We start from the raw sequence: 22,512 nt of genomic DNA, 5'->3' as shown, positions 1-22,512 counted from the left end.
GGATTAGATAGCACTGAACCATAATGTTGTCTGAGTCTGTTGAAATATTTGATTTGTTGAAGCCCATTGTTGCTGCTGTGTCTCATCTAAAACTGACTGAATCCATGAAACTGATACTTTATTGCGGAGAAGATGAAACTTTATTGCGGATTTGTGATGCAAATGTTGCTTTATTGCAGATTGTGCGCAGATAGACTGACGGAAGCTAGAAGAAACTATACTCCTCGAAACATGTGATGTTCTCAGTTCCACACCCATCACTAGACATAGGATTTGCCTTAGCCACAGATAGGATCTGATTTATTATGGATGGAAAGGGAGGTGAAAAGGGAGGTTTATTATGAATGGCTAACCAATCTTGGGTAGATCAATAACAAGCCATGATGGGAATGGGTAAGTTTATTATGAATGAATAGGTTGTGAGTGTGTGCAAAGTGAAATGATGAATGAGAATCTTGAAGGAGGGAGGAGCAATGTCTCTACACATGGCGCTGGTGACCCAGTTTTCACCATGGTACTTGCCCAGGGCGCCACCGAAGTGGTTTTCACCGTTGGACGAAATTATTTCTCTTTACTTTTTTTATTTTTCAATGTTTTTTGTGTCACAAGGCGCCTGTTTGCCAGGTTTTCACCAAGTAACGATTTTTTTTGTTTTATAATTTTTTTTGATTTTTTTGTATTTTTTGAATTAGGATACTCTGAAGAGCTATGTGTAAAACCTGCGAAGGTGAATGTTGTTGATAGGATCCTCCAAAGGTTCACCTTCTGTAGTTGAGAGCTGATATGCCCCAGATCCATATGTTGTTGTAATGATGTAAGGACCAAGCCAATTTGGTTCGAACTTGCCCTTCTTCTCTCTGTCTTGCTGATTTTTAGGATTTTCTTTGAGAACCAAGTCACCTACCTCAAATGTACAAGGCTTGACTTTATGATTGTAGCTCCATTGTTCCTTGGCTGAATGATATGTAGCTCGAGTGACTGTCTTCCTTGATAAAGGAACTGAGATAGAATTACTAGTGTGTGGACTACATAAGCTCATATGCGTGTCACCTGAAGAAGTTTGGGCATTCCTGATAACAAAGTCCTTCAAGGAAGCTCCATTAAAGGTCCATGATGTATCACCAGAAGGGAAAGGATGTGTGGAACAAGTGGATGAGTTATGAAGGCTTATGATTGTGAAAAGAAGTGAAAGTAGGATAGCATGATGGAGACTTAGGATCAACAAGTATGATTTTTGACTTAAAATTTTAAAACTTTTGCCCCCAGTTATTTTGGTATTAGGGGAGATCAACTCTTACTCTTTTTCTTTCATTGGATTTTTATCCTTGACCTTGATTTTTGCAGAGTCCAATAGCTTTTGATTTTGATTTGGACTAAAGGACTTTTCTTTAGTTTTGACTTTTAGATTTTTCTTTTCAAAGCTTGATTTTTGATCCCCAGTTAGTAAGGGCTTTTGTAATTCTTGTTGATCCAAGTCTGGAAGTGGAGTGGAAATGGAAGGAGTGGATGAAATAGTAAGGCTATGTGAGTTCTCAAGAGGGTTGGCAATATGGTCAATAGATTCTTCGCTGGAACCACTCTTAGGACTATTGATATCAAGAGTTGCTTGCACCACTGGAGGAGATTTGCATTCAGACTCAGTAGCCACAACACTAGGTGGTTCACACCCAATTCCTTGGCATTGCAAATTGTTTGTAGGATGTTCCTATTGACTGAATACCTTAGGAGATAGTGGGAGTTGGTCAACATGAAAAATATACTCACCACATCACATGTCTTTAATCTTGATTTTTTCTTTCAGCTCTGATTGTTTGGATGTAGAAGCTTTCAATGATTCTGGATCCACATATGCTGATGAAGGAATAGCTTCTCGATTGACTGGAATTATTATTTCTGATCTAGGTCACAGATTGTTGCAATATATGAATGGATTTGGGTCAGCTTTGACGGTCACTTTAACTCCATTGTGAGGGAATTTGATACATCGATGATATGTAGATGGGACTGCGCTCATTTCATGAATCCAAGGATGTCCTAGCAATATATTATATGTGAGATCAAGATCAAGTACTTGACAAACCACATCCTTTGTAACTGGCCCAACTCTGAGAGGTAAGGTGACTGTGCCCTTGGATGAATGCTCTTCGTCATCATATGCCTTAATGGTGATTTGATTTGTAGAATTCACAGCTTTATCAGAATATCCCAATTGTTTAATTGTGTTCAATGTACAAATGTTTAGACCTGCTCCTCCATCTATCAGGACTCTTTTTATTCGATGTTTGTGTATGAAGGCTTCAATGTGTAATGGTGCGTCATGTGGCTGACTTACAGAGGCGTCATCAGCTTCTGTGAAAGTAAGGGAGTGTGGAATGGAAAGGTATCCCACCATGGCTTGAAACTGGTCCACGTTCAGATCAGTAGGAACAGTAGTATCTCTCAAGATTTTGTCAAGAATGGCTTTATGTGCAGAAGATATGCGTAATAGCTCAAGGATGGAGATGAGTGCGGGTGTCTTCCCTAACTGTTCTACAAGGTCATACTCAGGTTTGGTTGATGAGGAAGCGGTGTTCTTGGCTGGAGCACCTTGCAAAGTGATTTTACCTTGATGAGTTGTGACATGATATTCAGAGGTAGGTTCGGAAGAAGATCCAACGCCTTTTAAGACAATCTTGGGTCTCTGGGTAGAATTCTCGGACGCTTTGTCCTTGATGATAATAGTAGAGACGTAATTGTCCATCGAGATGTGATTGATAGTTGAATCGTAGTTATAGGATGCTCTGGTATAGTTGGTTTGGTCATCTGTGGCTTTAGCTTTTCCCTTGTCATGTTTTGGGAATGGTTCCTTAAACATCTCATGTTCTTGATTGGATGAATGTCCCTCAATCTCAATGTCACCTCTATCAATGAGATCTTGTATGATGTTCTTCAGTCGATGACAATTTCCTATCTTATGACCCTTGCTCTTATGAATTTCACAATACTCATCATCATTCCACCAATTTGGTTTGACCTTTGGTTCATATGGCGGGAAATCTGGAATTGTGATCACCTTGTTTGCCACTAACTTCTTGAAAACTGACTCAAGTGGTTCTCCCAATGGAGTGTACTTCCTTCGTGATCTGGAAGTTGTTTGAGTATTCCCCTGATTGTTTGTAGAACTTGATCCAGAAAAGATGAATTTGGGTCGCACTGTATTGGCATCAACAACACCATCATTGACTGTGTTCTTATTTTTATTCCAAAATCTTGGCTTGTCTTTTCCTTTAAAGTCATCCTTATTTTCCTTAAATATCTTAATGACTCCTTGTTCAATTAGGACCTTTTCTGTCGCTAAGCCTTTTTCAATAACGTCTTTGAAGGTGGACAAACAAGCTTTCCTTAGATCATAGCCTATGTCTTTGTTAACATTTTGGGTGAACATTTCTACCATTTGTTTTTGTGGAATTTCACAAGAGCATCTGCTGGCTAGATTTCTCCATCTTTGTAAAAATGATGTAAAAGATTCTCCCTCTTTTTGCTTAGTATTGCACAAAGTAGTGACTGATATGTCTGTCTCTATGTTGTAGGAGAAATGTTGAATAAATGCCTCTGCTAAGTCACCCCATGACTTAATTCCAGGTGGAAGTTGGGAGAACCATTCCATAGCTTGATCACCTAAGCTTTGTGGGAATAATCTCATCAAATATGTCTCTTCTGCTGCTACCTCAATGCAAGCTGTGAAAAATTGTCTTATGTGTGCCTTAGGATCCCCTTTTCCTCTATACTTATCAAATTTAGGCGTCACAAAGTGTGTAGGAAAAGGAGGCATTGGAATGCTCTTGTCAAATGGATAAGGACATATGTCTCTCATTGTGTATGTTGGCTTCGATGTATTTATGTCCTCCATTTTCTTTTGTAAGTCCTTGATTTGTTGTTCCAAATTGCTCTTAGGTGGAGATCGACTTCTTGGACCATACCCCATGCTTGAGGCACCAATTGGAGGAGGAGCATGTTGCATATATGGATGATATTGATCATACACATGTTCATATGGAGGAGGTCTGTAATGATGTTGCATATATGGACTACTTGGTATAGATTCATGTTGAGGAACACCATATCTATTTTGTGCATGTATACCATATTCTATAGGCATGTCATGTTCTATTGTGTTGCTCTCAAATTTGACATGAGGTTTCCTTGTGTCCAAATTTTGAGCATGCCTTTGAACATCCAATTGTTTTGGTGGTTGTTCCTTAGCATTAGTATGTGATTGAGCATATTTGTCTGCATAAGACTTCCATAATGGTCTACGAAGGTAAGTATCATATGTTTGACCATGTGTATGTGGGACCTCTGGTTTTTGAAGCAAAGCTGATGGTGATTCAGGTACCATATGTGGTCCTCTATTTCCTCCACTATTAGGTCTCCTTTGATCCATATTGGAGTGAGGTTGTTGCAATGGTCTATGTTCCATTATTTGAGACATGTCAAAATCATGAGGTATCTTGGCTCCACTTTGTGCCATCATTTGTAAGAAGTATTGTCTATCCCTCCTCATTATTTCCTCAACCAATCGATTGAAATGGGGATTCATAATGGATTCTTCCACATCTGCTGAATGTACTGAAAAGTTGTCCACATTGTCATTGTGTGTAGAATTGTTGTTTATAGTGTCCATGTTCTCAACATTTGGAATGTTTCTATAGACATCCATGTCAGGTAATGTAGTATGATCAGAATTGAAAAAGATATCATTGTCATAGTCATAAGAACTCATGTTTGCAGACTCTTGAGCCTCTTTAGTTTCTCTCCTAGATTTTTGAAGACGGGTTTCAACCATGAACTAGGTATTGACCAAGATGTGAGAGACTAGATGAAAAATGGAAAGAGTATGGAAGACCAAGAGTTGAATGGAATGTAAATGAGTCTGAAGTGTACTTGCAATGTCCAAAGTGTAAGACCAAGTATGTATGTAGTAGAGTAGGTGTGACTTCCAAAGAGAGGATAGTTTCTCTTGATGAGGTAAGTTGACCTTGACTCTAAGTAAAACCAAATGAGACCCAAAGGTAAGAAACCTTGATGAGGGACCACTTAGCAAAGTGTTGTTGTATGTAGTGTGTTGACAAAGTATAGTGAGGACAAGCAAGTGACCTTTTGACTCATGTTTAGACAATTGTGAATGTAATGTAAGGTGTAAAGCAATGATGGATTTTGTGAGACCCAAAGACAAGTTGAATGCTAGATGAAAACCTGGAGAAACAACCTAGGAAGCTCAAGAATTCTGAAACTGATTGCTCTTGTTTGCTGGACTGTAAAATTTTTCCAATTTGTGAAGTTGTGACCAAATCTGAATGTTCGACTGTTTTTCGTGACAAGAGGACACAATGTTGATGAGGACTCAATGTTTGCAAGTGTTTAGACTCTCCAAGAAAAGTGTGTTGTTTGATGTAAAAATATTTTGCATACACTTGAAAACACAAAAGACACAATGTTTTGCTGTTTGGTTTTGAATGTTTTGAATGTTTAAAATAAGTCAAGCACAATTCTTATGGCTGGCCAAGACAATAGTTGTTGATCCCACATGAGGTTTCACCCTCGAGGCTACACTATTCAGAGCGGATACTTAGATGGTTGACCTCACTAGCTCCACCCTCGGCACTCACTTCTCGGGTCAGCCAAGCATCAGTCCCCACGAAAACTCCCCGTGGCGAACTTTGTATCTCTACTAAGAACCGTATGTGTGTGGGCCGCTACCAGAGGTCCGACCTCCTGCCCCAACAACTAGAAGGATTTGGGCTTCTAAAACAAAAAGGTGCTAGTAAGGGCATCCGCTCGTGTGGCCATACATGCGGCACTTTCAGCTCTGTAAATACAGAAGGCTCCCAGCCGGTAGGGGTTACGCCTTACAAATGATCAAATAAATTTGATCAAACGGGTTTATGGGGAGACATAGTGTCGGTATGAACTAATCAGCACACGTTATCCATAGTTTTCACCATGAATACAGTTGTTTATAGTGGTTCGGAAGAGGTGGGTTTTCCTCACTACCACTTGGGTCGTTCTCTTCTCACTAGTAGTCCTAATGACCACACGGGAAGACAGGCCCTCTAAAGATTAAACAAAAAAAGCCTATTGTTCAAGACACAAAAGACAATGATTCAATTTTAGTGCACCAATTGAAGTGTTTGCTAGTCTATGAAAATAAGGCACACAATAAAAATCCAAAAAACCCTTGCCAAGGACCTGCAACAAAGATTTATTAGTAGTTTGGATTGTTTCAAATGATCACCCCTTTCTGCAAGCACACAAGTTAGGTAAATTTTAGATCCAAAAGACTTTGTGAAATAGGGGCCTTCAACAATGCGTTTTGTTGACCAATTCAAAGATCTGATTCATCATAAAAAAAGACCACCTGTAAAATTTCAAGAGATTTCCAGAAATGTAAGAAAATCCAAAACATTTGCTAATTTGCTCCAAAAATTAATTTTTTATGAAAATCATAAAAAATTCATATAAATGCAAAATCAATCCAAAAAATCTGAAATTTTTACTGGAGAGTTTTGATGGTCTTCCAAACTTGCACAAAAAATTTTCTGCAACAAATCCAAACAGTTTGTGAGATATGAGTAAAATAATGCAAAACCCTAATTTTCAAAGATTTGATTTTTGAGGAATGATTTTGCATCAAATTTAAAATTACAAAGAACACATCCTGTGTATAATTTTGATAGATTTCCAAAAATGTAAGAAAATCCAAAAAATTCACTAATTTGCTCTCAAAATTAATTTTTTATGAAAAATCATAAAAAATTCATATAAAATGCAAAATCTATCCAAAAAATCTGAATTTTTTACTAAATCTTTCTGATACTTTTCCTGACTTGCACAAAAAAGTTGATGTCAAAATTCAAAGTTGTTTGTGAGATCTGATCAAAATAAGGAAAAACCCTAATTTTTAAAGATCTGATTTTTAGGGAAATATTTTGCATCAAAATTAAATTCACAAAGAATAGATCCTATGTATAATTATAAGAGATTTCCAAAAATGTAAGAAAATCTGAAAAAGTCTCTCATTTGCTCTCAAAATTAATTTTTTATGAAAAATCATAAAAAATTCATAGAAAATGAAAATGTGCTCTAAAAATTCTAAATTTTGGATTGGAAGCTCCTGATTCTTTCTTCAACCTGCAAAAAAAATTTGGTGCAAAATTTCCTATCCGTTTGTGAGATATGGTCGAATCTCTCCAAGATCTTGATTTTGTGTCCAAAACCCTAGCTGCACAAGGTTATTCTCCAAATTGTTTTACAAAATAGCAATATAGGGTTAGAAAAATTTGCAAAAAACATAGATCTAAGAAAAATCCATGTCCTACGGGGCGTTCCAAAATGTGTATGGTGAAAATGGATAACAATAATAACAATATTGAAAGGCTAAATGAATTCAACCAACAAACCCTAGCCTAACAATCAACAAAGATCCACCATAGCATATAAAGATTACCTAAGACAATGCAAATCACATGAAATCACAAAGATTATACCATCACATGTCCAATAGGGTTTTGATCTCCATTCTTTCTATCTCCATTGATCTTGCTTGATATATTTGCTCTCAGATTTTATATGCACAAGAGCTCAACAAAGAATGAAATGTGGTTGCAAGTAGGATCGTTATATAGTCAAGTCCTTAAGATCAGTGATTAGGGTGAATGATTAGAATGATTGATTAGGATGCATAGAACGATTAGGGTTTGATAATGAAGGAAGCATCTCCTTATATAGAAGACACTATATGAAATGGAGGGATAAGATTGAGAGGTGTAAAAGGAGGTGGGCTATGATTAGAGGGTAGGTAAAAGAAATAATAAAATAATGAGAGGGGTAGGTAGTGTATGAATTAAGAGATGAATGACATGTGTCATAGGTAGAAAAGGCTAATGAATTAATTAAATAAATAAAGATTTATTTAATTAATAGAAGAAGTGGGATCAATTAAATAAATAAGATTTATTTAATTTAGGAAAATGATAATTTAAATAAATAAATGTATTTATTTAAATGAGAAATAAGGCTAGAAGAGGATAAATGAATTAATTAAATAAATAAAGATTTATTTAATTAATAGAAGAATTAAGCTTAGATAATTAAATAAATAAAATATTTATTTAATTAGACATGACAATTTTAGGTGTCTACAGATAGAAGATGTAGAAGGGTTTGTTTATTTTGAGAGTTTTGGTGTTTGTGATTTTTGATATAAATGACAGAAAGCAAGAAAAAACAACCCCCCATAATAGATAAACCCAAACCCTAGTACATACTGATGAGAAGGAAGTAGTGCATAAGCAAAAAACTTCAAACTGATATCTCATGTACCTGATGAAAATTATGAGAAATAAGATCAGAAATATGAATATAGCATGCTGAGATCTTTTCAACGCCTTTCATTTTCAAAAAACAGAGTCTGTTTGCCCATTCTACGACCCCAGAAGTGCAGAAAGGAAGCCCAACTTTGATTGGAAAAAAGTACAATCAAAAAGCAAATTCAAAAAAGAAATCCAACACCAAGACGTCCAACTCAGAACCAGCTTTCCGCTGCCTATTCGTTTTCCAAAAAATGACTCCGGATGCCCAAGATACGACCAAAAAATGAACCTCCCCTCAAAAAGGCTAGAGGGTGGCGGTTCGGTGGAGGAACGAGGAGGAGGTGGCGCTCTGGTGGTGCTCCAAGGAGGAGCGGCGAAGCAGCGGGCAACAGGAGGAGCGCTGGCAGCGCTAAGCAAAGTGAGCCAAGCTGGGTGGCGCGATGACGACTGGTGACACTACTGGCCGGGAGGCGGGAATAGCGGCGGGCAGAGGCAGGGCAGTGCCGATGGCGGGGGACCGCAGGGGTTTGCTGACGAAAGGGGGCCGTAGGGTGGTTACTGGTGGTAGGGGCTGTAGGGAGGTGTCGGCGGGGGTCGGGCTGGTGGGGGCCGGCGGGGCCGGACTGATAGGACCTACAGGCCGTACGGTGGGAGGACTGATAGGTCAGGTACCCTACGTAATCCAAAAAACAAAAGATTTTTTTGAAAAATAAATTGCTTTGTACACCTTTTGTGATTTTTGATTTTTTTTGTGATTTAAAAAAAAATAAAATAAAAAATCCGGCCTGCATGTCGTAAAAAAGGCAAAATATTTTTTTTGGATTTTTCTCGATTTGCGTGCCAGAACCGTACGACTTGGTTTTGGAGAAAAAATTCACCCAGATGATCAGGAGTCAAAAGTAGACAAATTTTATGACTATAGGGGTTTTTGGGCCTTTTGAGCATGATGGTGAGGTCCGTTTAGGCCCAAAGTGCTCAGAAAAAAGGCCTATCCCTAAGCACACAAGAAAAACTGCTTGAAACCCCAGATCTGCTTCCAATGCAAAATTTCTCAAAAGAAAGAACAGATAGCTTCAGATCTGAGCTCTGATACCATGTGAGAGTTGAGAAACACAACACCACAGGAGCATAAAGATCTTCTGCAAGCTAAAACAATCTGTTAGAAGGAGAAGCAATGAAGCAAAAATAATCTGAAGAACAAAAACACAGGAAAATATGCTCAAAAGAGGAGAGCTCAATATTCACCAAAATGTGTAATTACATAATGATACAAAGAAAAGAAAAATAACCTCTAATAGGTCAAAAAACCCTAAAAGGAAAAACCTAGGCTTGCACATAATAATTAATAAAAAAATTAATTATTATGCACCTAATGTTAGCTTAAGTGTAAAAAGATAATAGGGAACTTAAAGTTTAATTAATCAAGTAAATACCCAATTACTCTAATAGGAACAACCTTTTTGTATGAGCAATAGAAGTAAATTTGACCATTCAACACACTCAACAGTTTGTTGTACATTTTTTATTGGTTTCAAATTTCAATATGTAAATAAACTGACCATTCTAAGAGGTTTCATTTTATACAAAAGTTTCTAAAACAGTTTTCAAAATATACAATGAGAAATAGAAAAAAATAATAATTAATATGTTCCACCTACCTCTCTCTCTCCCATCTCTCACTTTCTCTCCCTCTCCCCTCATATCTATATCTCCCCCTATTTCTCTCTCTCCTTCATTCTATCTCCCCTCTCTCCATATCTATTTGTCTATCTCTACTTCTCTCAATTTGTTCATCTCTCTCTCTCTCTCTCTCTCTCTCTCTCTCTCTCTCTCTCTCTCTCTCTCTCTCTCTCTCTCTCTCTCTCTCTCCTCTTCTTGTCTCCATATCTCCTTATATCTCAATCTCTCTCTATATCACCATCTATATCACTCTCTATCTGTCCCTCCCCTTCCTCTATATCACTCTACCTTTCCCCCCCTCTCTCTCTCTCTCTCTCTCTCTCTCTCTCTCTCTCTCTCTCTATATATATATATATATATATATATATATCTAAGTTCTATCTATTTCTCTCCCTCTTTCTATTTCCCTCTATTTTCATCTCTACCTCTATCTTCCTCTCCCCCTCTACCTATTTACATGTCTCCCTCTCTCTATCCATCCATATATATATATATATATATATATATATATATATATATCCAATCGTTATCAAGTAGTTGAATGACTATTCTTTGCACCTGTCAAAACTTACATCAATACTCATTTTGATATATGTTGTGAGGATCAATAAGGAGTGTCCTTGGCAAATTACCTTGAATTTGTTGACATCATTGTTGCCACCTTGCCATTCATTAAGACACAACCCTTATTTGGTCATTTAAATTTAACAATATCAATTATTAATTTTAATGGTTTCCATTGATGCATACAAACCCATGTCAACCCAATTGTTATCAAGCAGCTGAATGATATTAGTCTTCCTACTTCCCAAAACCTAGATTAATACTCATTTTGATATATGTTGTGAGGATCAAGGAGGTGTGTTGTTTCTTAAGAGAGAAGGTTGCAAAGAAGGATGTTGGATTGGAATATGTGCCTAGAAAGGATCAAATTCTAGACATATTTACCAAGGAACCAATGAAGGATACTTTTGATTATCTTTGATAGAAGTTAGGGGTTATTGGCCCTCCTCCTTCAAACTAGATGCATAGAAGTGGTGCATCTTTCCAAGAGGAGATCCATAGTTTATCGTTTGTCTCCTGGACTAATGTGGTGGCTTGTCTCAGGGGGAGTAGTTGAGGTTGTGGTTTCCTAGTTGTAGGAAAATGGTTGTAGAAGAGAGATATCCTTGTCAAAGGGAGTGTTACAATTATCAAAGTTATACCCAAAAGGGAGAGAGAGAGTTTTACCATTGGGGAGCGATTTATTGTTTGCAATCTCATGCCCTTTGTCCTTGATGTCAAAGGGGGAGAGAAATACAGTTGGAAAGAGGCTATTGTTGGTTGGTAGTACAAGTGTAAATTCATTGATGGCAAAGGGGAAGATTGTTGGAAACTTGTTTTATGTTGTGAATGATGTCAAACTTATTTGGTGGCATTGGTGACACAATTTGTGTTGTCTTTGATTGTGTGTTGTGATGTCAGAAGTGAAGAGGAAGTTTGTATCTATTAGTTGTGCAAATGTTGTATATGGTTCGAAAATAAGTGCTCATATATTGTTATTGTTAGTAGCACCCAGGAAGGAAGACTGAGAGGGGGGGGGGGGGTGAATAAGTCTTCACCAGAATATCAAACTTAAACACAAAACATAAATATGATAAACTACAGTAATAAGACAGATAAGCAAATTGAAAGCACAACACACAACACCATGATTTTGATGTGGAAAACCCGGTTAAGGGAAAAACCACTGTGGGAACCTACCCACAGTAAGATGATACTCTGTAGTAGTATGTGAAAATATTACAACGAGGAATGCACATGCATTCAGGAACACTTCCTAGAGATCACTACTCAAATGATAATGGTCTGGAAGGCTACAAACCTCAGGGAAGTCTCACTGACTTACAATAAGATTCATAATACAATCCGAAAGAAATGAACTGAAGGAATAACATCTCCAAATGCTAGATTACAGTTCTGGTTAAGCATAGTTGTCTGCTCTGCAACACCAAAATCACCTCAATCTCAACACCGAAGGATAAATCACTTGTTCACACATACACCTCTCTCTGATAATGCAGACACAACATCGACACCTAAATTACATGAATATATCACCTATATATACAAATCATCAACCTTGATAACAAGGTCAACTAAAACCTCAACCCTCAATTACAAAATTACATCACACGATACAAAGATCAACCACCAGACCAATATAATGATTTACATGACATAACATGGACCTAATTCAAATTCCCAAATGCTCAATGCCACTGAAAATCACCCCAAGATCAATTGCAACATGCTACACCACCATGAAAACCACATAACACAAAAATCATCATTGGTTCATAGAAACCATCAAAATATCTCACAATGATCAATGTGGATCATAAAAAAAAATAGGACATGACTAGGAAACACCAACAAGCACGTTAGAATCATTAGGAATAGTTGCACCAACACCACTTATTGGATCTTCATCGGTCAATGTGTGAAAGCTCAAGAACACAACCAATCGACAACTATCATGTAGAAAGATAACTTGTGGAACACCAAATCATGAAACATCTAAAATGAAGATACACAAGATCATCCCAATCAATATCCCAAAAACTCAGCACAAGATTTGATCACACCGAAATATATCGGAGGATATACCGAGCTCTGCAAAATAGTGATCAACAAAACAAAACAAAAAACTGGATCGTAAGATCTTCCCAATCTGCAATCAATGGAGCAATACATAGGAATATGTTGACATCAAAGACAATAGCATATCCTAGCAACAACAATGACCAACAATATCCAACAGTTATGTTGTCTAGTGGCGATGAAAAGTGAATATGAAGTATTTTAAGAAGGCTACAATAGTGGAACTTACAATATGTACGAAAGAGAATTTAATGTCCTTATGGAAGAATGCTCCACATTCCTCAGATTGTTCTTGATGACAATGGCTTGCAGTTTTGGATATAATGTCTACGTTTTGCGGATGTTGCACTATCATGTTTTTAGGTCCTCAGTTGCTCAGATGATGAAGTTGGTTGTGGTGGTTTGCTAACAATGAAGTTATCTATTAGGACTAGTTCGAAGAATGATTTGCATTGCTCTGCTGTGTTTATTCAAGAAATGCAAGTTGGAGGACATGTTCATATGGCTCATGCAATGTTCTCGTTCAAATTTATAGTGTTGGTTTGATCGGTAAGTGAAGATATGTTGTTTTGTGTTCAATGTTGTTAGTTGTGTTTGTCTTTGACCGACTCAGTTGCTTTATATTATTTTGATCGTACTCTTATGTTCCAGATATGCATTAGAGGTTGAGTTAGAAGGTTGATATGGGTCTCACCATAGCGTGTGCAGATCCACATTGAGTAATTTTTATCGGGTGATGTTTTTGGGTTGACTAGTTAATGTGCTTCATTAATTTTTCTACACGTCATGTTTGATGTCGCCTTTGGAGGAAGTATTAGCATGTGCGATTCATTGGAATCAACTTTGAAAGGTGTGTTGTGATGTATTTGGGTCCTCTTTATCTCCTAGAGTGGACTACATTGTGTGAGTTTGGAACGGGTGGCCAACTTTATGTAATTCATTTGTATTTTGTTTGTGGTAGACCTAGTTGAGGATTTTATTGTATAACCTAGTATAAATAGTTCAAGTGCAAATGTGTGAATTTGTGTGTGGATTGTTGTAAATTAGACGTGAATGATATACAAGCATATGTGAAGAAGCAAAAGTGTGAATTTTAGTTTGTATGACAATGACTTGAGACAATGAAAGAAGTGAGATGTGTTTGCCAGATATTGTTCGTTTGGCATTTTAGTGGTTCAAGGAAAGTTTCATGATCAAGAGATATTGTTCATTTCAATTCATCATTTCCTTGTACCCGCCGGAAGATAGCGAGTCCTTTTGGTAGCTCGTGCAGTCTCTATATCTTGCCTCGAGATTCTGCATTTTAGTAATTCAAGTACTTTGTATCTTGCCCCAAGGTTGTGCGCCTTAGTTTTGCAAGTCCATTCAAGTGCAGTGAGCTTCCTTGGCCTTGAGCCTAAAAAATTGTAATAAGTTATTCATATTGTGGGTGTGATTCTCACCATGGTTTTCCCCTCTTGGGTTTTCCATTTAAATCTGATGTTCTTGTGTGTGTTGTGGTTTATGGTTTCATGTTTCAAAATTACAACACGGGGGCTTCACTTAGTGAGCCTAGATTATAACACGTGCGTTCATGGCATACTAAAGAATCTCCCTATTTTCAAAAAATATTGCCCTAAACTCCTTTTTTGTCACCCCCTCCCAATACACAACCCAAATTAAAAGCCCCCTATTTTTTTTTACCAAATATTATATTTTTTTCATAGTTGGAATTAAAAACCCCCCCATTTTCACCGATAGGCAATATATTGCATCCTCATTTTTGGAATATTAAACCCTCCAATATGAATGCATGTGATATAATATTGCCTAGCCAATGAAGCCCCTGTGAATTACAAGGATAAGATAACTGTGATTTGAAGTTGATTTAAAGGATTATAATTAAGTTATTTAAGGTCTGAATTGATACCCCCTCCCCACCCCCCAGTCCCAGTCCCATGGTGTGTTCAACATAGACCTCCTTGGTGCAAAGGCACCTAAGCACACAAGCATACCAGGAGGTCAAAAGTCATAATATGAACAATTTATTGTATTTGAGTCATTCATAATGTATTAAGGTTATTTGAGTCAACTAAATCATAATATGTAAGGCTAAATGAGCCATTTTGTCCAAAGATATCATATTTGTTCCATAATGAAGTTTTAAAAGTGTCCATGTAAGAGTTAGAGTCATTTATGTCAAAAATTGTAAAAATTGCAAAGTTGCAATAAGTGCAACAAAAGTGTAAAAATGAAATCCATTGGTTATGAGGTGGTTGGAGTAGTTAGAAAGGAGTTGGAAATGGTTTATAAAACCATGTTTGGTCGAAATCAAGAAGGTAGATCAGTTTGGAGGGGATTTGACAAAGATTATCCATCAAACTCTCAAATTGTCATGAGGTTTTAAGGAATCTATGACTGTCATAGATCCATGGAGGATCACATTTGGTGTAATTTTTATATGTAGATGTTATTGAATGATAGATTAATGAAATATATTTCAGATGAATCCTTTCTTGTGCATTTTTGTAGAGTATTTGGCAAGATATGTTTGTTTTTACAATAATTGTCAAAACCCTGCCAAGGGTTACCCATTTTTGGGAAAATACTCATAACTTTTGATTTAACCGTTGGATCTAGCTGAAATTTGGAGAGAATATTTTTAACTCAGTACTATGAATTATGACCGAAGAGATTTTCTTTATAATCAATATTGAAAAAGTTATTGATGACTGTTTGTTACAGTTCATGGTGAAGGACAAACTGGTGAAGGGCAAACTGGTGAAGGCAGTAGCAGTCCGGTTGCAACATTTGGTGTGGTCACATGAGAGATCATAATGAAGAAAGACTATATAACCTTTGAAATTGGTTTGGAGTTGAGAAGAGTGGTTGATCTTTTTATATGCCTCTTGATTCAAGTTTAAAGTCTACCCTTGAATGAAAGTTTTATGGTTTTCCAAGATCCTCTGCATCAAGTTGGTATCAGAGCTAGAAGAGCCTGAGTGTGTGGGTAGAGCGCCGAAGGGGCAATCCACATCAGGACCTAGCCATGAAGGATTTGTTATTTGGTTTTTGCTGATGAGTTTTTGGTTGCAAGGTGCTCGTCCATCTAGCTGGAAGAAGGCAGACATGAAGGTCTATCAAGGGCCAAAGGGATGGTCCAGGGCCATGGGATGGTCCATTGATTGGCAAGAGACTAGGGAGAGAGGCAAAGAAGAGAACTCCTAGGTGAGGCAAGGAGGTTGTTGGTGAGGTGATGTAGCATGGAGAGGTGGACTTATGGCTGGTAAAAGCACTTGGGTGGCAGCCACTACAAAATCCATTGGTAGGAGTCACAAAGAGATTGTTTGAGAAGGAAGAAGCAACATAAAGAAGATGAGAGTAGAAACATAAAGAGGCATAAAGAGGTAAAGATGAAGACAAAGGTGAAAATTTCACTCAAATTTTTTCTTGCAGGTCATTGTACCCACGTTTCCAAGGGACTTGGAAACTTTTCAAGGTCGGGAGTATGGTGCAGAGGCACCTAAGCACACAAGCATACCAGGAGGTCAAAAGTCATAATATGAACAATTTATTGTATTTGAGTCATTCATAATGTATTAAGGTTATTTGAGTCAATTGAATCATAATATGTAAGGCTAAATGAGCCATTTTGTCCAAATATATCATATTTGTTCCATAATGAAGTTTTAAAAGTGTCCATGTAAGAGTTAGAGTCATTTATGTCAAAAATTGTAAAAATTGCAAAGTTGCAATATTGCCAAAAAGTACAAAAAAAGTGTAAAAATGAAATCCATTGGTTATGAGGTGGTTGGAGTAGTTAGAAAGGAGTTGGAAATGGTTTATAAAACCATGTTTGGTCGAAATCAAGAAGGTAGATCAGTTTGGAGGGGATTTGACAAAGATTATCCATCAAACCCTCAAACTGTCATGAGGTTTTAAGGAATCTATGACTATCATAGATCCATGGAGGATCACATTTGGTGTAATTTTTATATGTAGATGTTATTGAATGATAGATTAATGAAATATATTTCAGATGAATCCTTTCTTGTACATTTTTGTGGAGTATTTGGCAAGATATGTTTGTTTTTACAATAATTGTCAAAACCCTGCCAAGGGTTACCCATTTTTGGGAAAATACTCATAACTTTTGATTTAACTGTTGGATCTGGCTGAAATTTGGAGAGAATATTTTTAACTTAGTACTATGATTTATGACCGAAGAGATTTTTTTATAATCAATATTGAAAAAGTTATTGATGACTGTTTGTTATAGTTCATGGTGAAGGGCAAACTGGTGAAGGTAGTATCAGTCCGGTTACAACATTTGGTGTGGTCACATGAGAGATCATAATGAAGAAAGGCTATATGTGTTGGAAAGGTCTCTGAGTCATCTTTCCATTTATTTTTGTCTTACTTGATTTGGTTAAGAATTGAATATTTTGTGGTTATTTTGGTGAAAACAGTTTTTAAGGGATGAAACCCTGAACTAGGGTATTCCATGGCAAATAAGAATTTGTTCTCTCATGTTATGGTGAATTTTATGATTTGAAATGTTGAATTAAGGTCTGTAGGGATGTGATATAACCTTTGAAATTGGTTTGGAGTTGAGAAGAGTGGTTGATCTTTTTATATGCCTCTTGATTCAAGTTTAAAGTCTACCCTTGAATGAAAGTTTTATGGTTTTCCAAGATCCTCTGCATCACTCCTCTTCCAAATATCCATTGAGGAAAACACCTTTTATACCCATCTAATGGACCTTCCAGCGAAATTTTATAGCCATTTTGATAGACTTTATCTTGGTTGTTAGAAAAAATGTCTCCACATAGTTAAAACCTTCTATATAAACATAATTGTATTCTACAAATTTTTACTTGCACTTGTCTAAATTGATATATACCTTGCATATGGTCTTGAAGACCCACTTACAACAAAAAAGCTTATTTCCTATTGGAAGATTAACTAATAAGCATACACCTTGTGTATTTGTTGTGCAACAATTGTTAATTTTGGTGTTTGAGGACCTAGTTGATTTTCATCAACACCATTATTCTTCTTCTTATTATTATTATCAGCATTTTCATCATCATCAAAAGGATAAATGTCTCAAATATTGGTGTGGAAAGTCAATTGGACTCACCCTTCTCATCAAATACTACATCTTTGGTAATGCATAGCTTCATGGTGTCAAGATCCACGAGTTTATAGGCCTTTGATTCTTCATTATATCCAAGAAAGATACATTGCAAATATCTCTTGTGCAAATTTTCCTATTCTTGTTTGGAATGACATGTATGTTGCGCAACCAAAAGGATGACGATGGGAAATAAAAAGGTTATAGCTTGACCATGTGCTTCCTTTGAAATGATATTGTTTAGAGCTTCAATAGATATACATTTTAACAAGTAAACTATTGTGTGAACAGCCTATTCCTAATATAGATGATACAAGTTGCAACCCTTCAACATATTGTGCACGATTTCAATGATGGTGTGATTTCATCTTTCTACATCACAATTTTGTTGTGGTGTGCAAGGAGCACTCAATTGTTATCAAATTCCTTTCCCTCTCAAATAAGCAAATAACTCATTGTTGAAGTATTCCCAACCCAATTTGATGGAAGACATGTATGCAACAACTAGATTGCCATTCTACAAGAGCTTTAAATGTTTTAAAGATATCGAAGGCCTAATCTTTAGTCTTGAGACCATCTACCTATGTATATTTTGTGAGTAATCACCCAAAAAAGTTTAAATATTTGAATCCACTAATGTTAGGAGTTGTGTGTTTGCATTGATTGATGTACACTAGATGTATTGGATGCCCAATAAGCACTACAAAGAAGACATTTTTATTATTATAGAATTTTTATATTTGTTTCAAACAAGACATTTTCTGAATAGAAGGTAAAATGCTTCCATGGAGAACGAACAAACTGAAAAATATTTAGGAATGCAATCGTTTGAAGCTGAATGGATTCGAACATGAAGGGAAGCATTTCAATGACATGCATAATAATTTTAAGGATTTCAAGAAGAATACAAATGGGTCCTTCTACACAAGGAAGAAGGATAAATGGGCTCATAGGAACAAAGATTCCAATTTGCATAGAGTTGCAGGGAAATTCAATGTCTTACCATGTCCAAACTTGTTGACAAATGTTATTAATTGGTGTAGCATAGATGACAAAAATATCAAACTTGTTGACAGGGAACTCATCAATGTTGTCTCAAGGATCTCATTCAAACAAATGCTTTGGTCACCTGAATCAACTTTGAAATGTGATTTTAGCATAACCAAGAAATAGCCAAAATAAAATGATCCTTATGATTTTCTAGAAAATTGGGCAGGGTAGGTCGTAGATTTGTTGCAGTGAGCTGGCACATCTGAATATACTATCACCAGCTTCCAAGGGGTCATTTCAGAGTTAGTGATTGTAATGGGTAAATTGTTTGGGAACAAAGATTCCAACCACTTGGATGCTTCATGGGTTCTTCTATTGGCTAGCACTAGTCTTCAATTGTGTCACATTTTCTTTGGTATGGAATAGTCATAAGTCCAACTAAGATATAAATATTATGGGTTTAGTTAGATAATATAGATAGTTTGTTCAATTAGATTACTAAATTCTAAAGGAAAGGAAAATGGGTCAATTGGTTCAATTGGTTTTTTAACACTTTGAATAGAAGTTTACTAGTGCGCCAATTTCTAAAGTACTAAATAAAAACGGTGGTTTTTGGTTATAGTTGACACATCCTTGAATGATTTTGGAGGAGAAATGATTTTAAAGAAAAGAAGAGTGTTGTATGAGTCATGAAAGTTGAGGGCTTACCGGATGAATTTTGCACCACACTACCTTGATAGAGAAGCCAAAGTGCATGCCTTGCTGAAATGAAATATATCTTCACCCAACCTAATTTGATTGTTTGCCAACAATGTTGGTTAGAATTCTTAAGTGAAGACGACTTTCAAATAGAACATATTAAACACCAAGAAAGTAGGATTTTAGATGCTTTGAATTGGCAATGGCTATTGGTCGACTATTTCTAACACTAGAACAATGCTCAAATGATAGATACTAGCCAAACTAGTTGTAGATGAACACTACCTAAAGGTTAGGTCAATCATAGAAAATAAATCCAATGACTACCATTTTGATGGATGTGTATTTGAATTTGTTGACTTGTTAAGATTATAGTGAAGAATATATGTACTTGATCAAGAGTATCTTAGTGTAGTAGTACATCAAAAACACATGGTATACTATATTTTCGATATTCATGGTCAAGAAAAGAATGCCAAATCAAAGGCTTTCATATATTTTCTGAGTGAGATAATGATAAATTGTGGTGGATTTGGCCATTGTTTCTACTATTCATAAATAATGCTTGAATTGTCACTCTTTCATAATACAAATTAAGAAATTGCAACATTTTACGTTAAGTTAACAAATAAGGCAATCCAATAAACTAATAAACTTCTGATTCAGATCAGAAATCTAATAAACTACTACACTGTAAGATGAAACAATAACAATGATAAGTTAAAAGAAAATAAAAAATCATATTCAATTTCCTGCGTCAAAAAGAATTAAATAGTACGATTGCACAGCATTTGATAGATTCAGAAACTCCATTCAATTAACTGTTGAAAAATTACGATTAAACTCGCAAATTTTCTTTCTGCTCCGATTGAGAGTTGAACTCAAGACCTCCCGCTTACTAAACGGGTGCTCTAACCAACTGAGCTATCGGAGCTTGAGAGATTGATCTGTGCATTAACTTTGAACACTAATATAAACAAACAGTCTTTCGGAGCATATTCTCATAATTTATTTTTTTTAAATTTAAATATGTTACTGGTTAATGCATGGTAATGTGCCGTGGTGTAGTTGGTTATCACGTCAGTCTAACACACTGAAGGTCTCCGGTTCAAGTCCGGGCGGCGCCATTTTAAAATTGGGAGAGCAATTATACATCAAAATATGTTATTTAGACTGTGTAGTTATTATTTCAACAAGATCGATAAACCTTTTTATCTGAACATATTTCTTAAATATTTTTACAACTTACAATCAACATTCTTATTCATAAATCTTTCAACCATACTTAATGTTAGCATCTAATTAACTTTTGTAAACTTCACAAAAATTTAGTAAAAAGTCAATCCGACTTTATTTTCATAATCATAATTTTTTTTACAAAGAAGTTATTTTTGAAGACTTGTTTTTGTACATAACATTTTTCGTAAGAAACAATTTTGTAATATTGATCAAAACATTCTTAATGCCCTTCTAGTAATGATAAACTCTAAAAAACAAATATAGATACATATATGACTTTAATGATGCAAACTCCTCTAATGTTTTATTATAACAATATACTTTACAACATCATTTTGTCAATTATAACAATGTACTTCCACAACATTCATTTTTGTCGATGCCTTTCTTTGTGTTTCTTTTAGTTTGAATCGTAACTAGTTGTAAAGTAAAATTTATGTTATTGTTGGACTTTAATATTAGATTAGTTGAGCTAGAAAAGAGATTGAGGGATATGTAACATGAATTTGTAGCTTACAAGAAATAAAAGTACAAAATAAACAAATTGGATACATAAATGAAAATGATAGAAAATAAAGAACTTGACACTAAAGGATAAAGCTCATTTCTTAAGACACTGTCATGATGCACACATGTCTATGAATGCAAAATTGTAATCCTCTTACACATTGTCATCTAGAAAAGTTGTAATATCCAAAGTATTAACTAGATTTTGTATTTATATCTAGAAAAGTTGTAATATCCAAAGTATTTACTAGATTTTGTATTTATCTACACAATAGGAAATAAGGACAACCAAATTAACAAAATTAGGAAATCAAATGATATAGAAACAAAGTTAAACTGATTTAATCTAGAATTTAATAAATAAAATTGATGAACAAGGAACTGCAAACTCTCGTTTCATGAAATGTCAAAATAGAGAAAAATATTTGGCTGCAAAATATTTTACAAGAATTGTCAAGCCCTTGCTTTAGTTTTTCAATCTCAACATTTTAGATAGATGAAGAAAATGATAAACATAGTATGTGCTCTTATCCTATGCACATGTGTCTAGGAATCAAAAGAATAGTGACAAAAGCAATGAGAATAAACTAGAATGTAATTGAGAGTGAATTAAACAGGGAAATGCGGTCTCAAGGCATCAAGGGAAATACTAAAGGATGATATCATGATGCACAAATGTCTATGAATGCATTGTAATCATTCTTACGCATTGCCATCTAGAAAACTTGCAATATCCAAAGTGTTTAGCAAATTTGGTATTTATCTACACAATAGGAAATAAGGACAACCAAAGCAACAAAATAGGGGAAACCAAATATAATTGATTAATGAAATAAAATGAGAAGCTAGATTAAATAAGTAATACACAATTATCTTACAAACTCGTTGAAGACAAGAGAGGAAACAATGTAGCTAGAAAATCTTGGTGAAATTTTTAAGAGTGTAACAATATTTTGGATTCTTCAGTTCAAGAATGATAGTAGATTGCTCAAAATGCTAGTAATAAAGTGATATAATGTTACAATAATAAAAAAAATTGAGTGTTGGATTGAAAGTTTGAGTGACTAGAATTCAAAATGAGATGAATGTTTGGAGATAAGCGGGTTGAGTAGCCATTTAGATTTTCTTTAGATTTGTTACCAAAAAATGCTTCAAATCAACTGCTAAACCATAAAATGTCGTGAGGTTCTAGTGTATCATGAGGAAATTGATGCTTTGTGCTAGTGTCTACATAGTTCCATTTCAAAAAAGGGCTAAACACTAAAGAAATACAAGATTGTCATAGCT

The 22,512-nt window shown here is 35.6% G+C and overlaps 1 protein-coding gene and 2 non-coding genes across 3 annotated transcripts in view; 2 read left to right on the top strand and 1 right to left on the bottom strand.

The window, feature by feature from the left end:
* Window positions 1–8,791: 8,791 nt before the first annotated feature.
* The window catches only part of LOC131856960 (uncharacterized), a 59,828-nt gene continuing 46,107 nt past the window's right edge, over window positions 8,792–22,512 (top strand). Inside the window, exon 1 of the mRNA XM_059208926.1 lies at window positions 8,792–9,019. Within this exon, the coding sequence (XP_059064909.1) occupies window positions 8,792–9,019 (228 nt within the window). The remainder of the gene's footprint in view (window positions 9,020–22,512) is intronic.
* TRNAT-AGU (transfer RNA threonine (anticodon AGU)) lies at window positions 20,340–20,413 on the bottom strand. The gene has a single exon. It is a non-coding gene; the product is annotated as a tRNA-Thr (tRNA).
* On the top strand, window positions 20,533–20,606 carry TRNAV-AAC (transfer RNA valine (anticodon AAC)). Its single transcript has one exon. It is a non-coding gene; the product is annotated as a tRNA-Val (tRNA).

This window comes from Cryptomeria japonica, chromosome 7 (genome assembly GCF_030272615.1).
Source record: "Cryptomeria japonica chromosome 7, Sugi_1.0, whole genome shotgun sequence".
NCBI lineage: Eukaryota > Viridiplantae > Streptophyta > Pinopsida > Cupressales > Cupressaceae > Cryptomeria > Cryptomeria japonica.
This window is presented reverse-complemented; position numbering and strand designations above follow the sequence as displayed.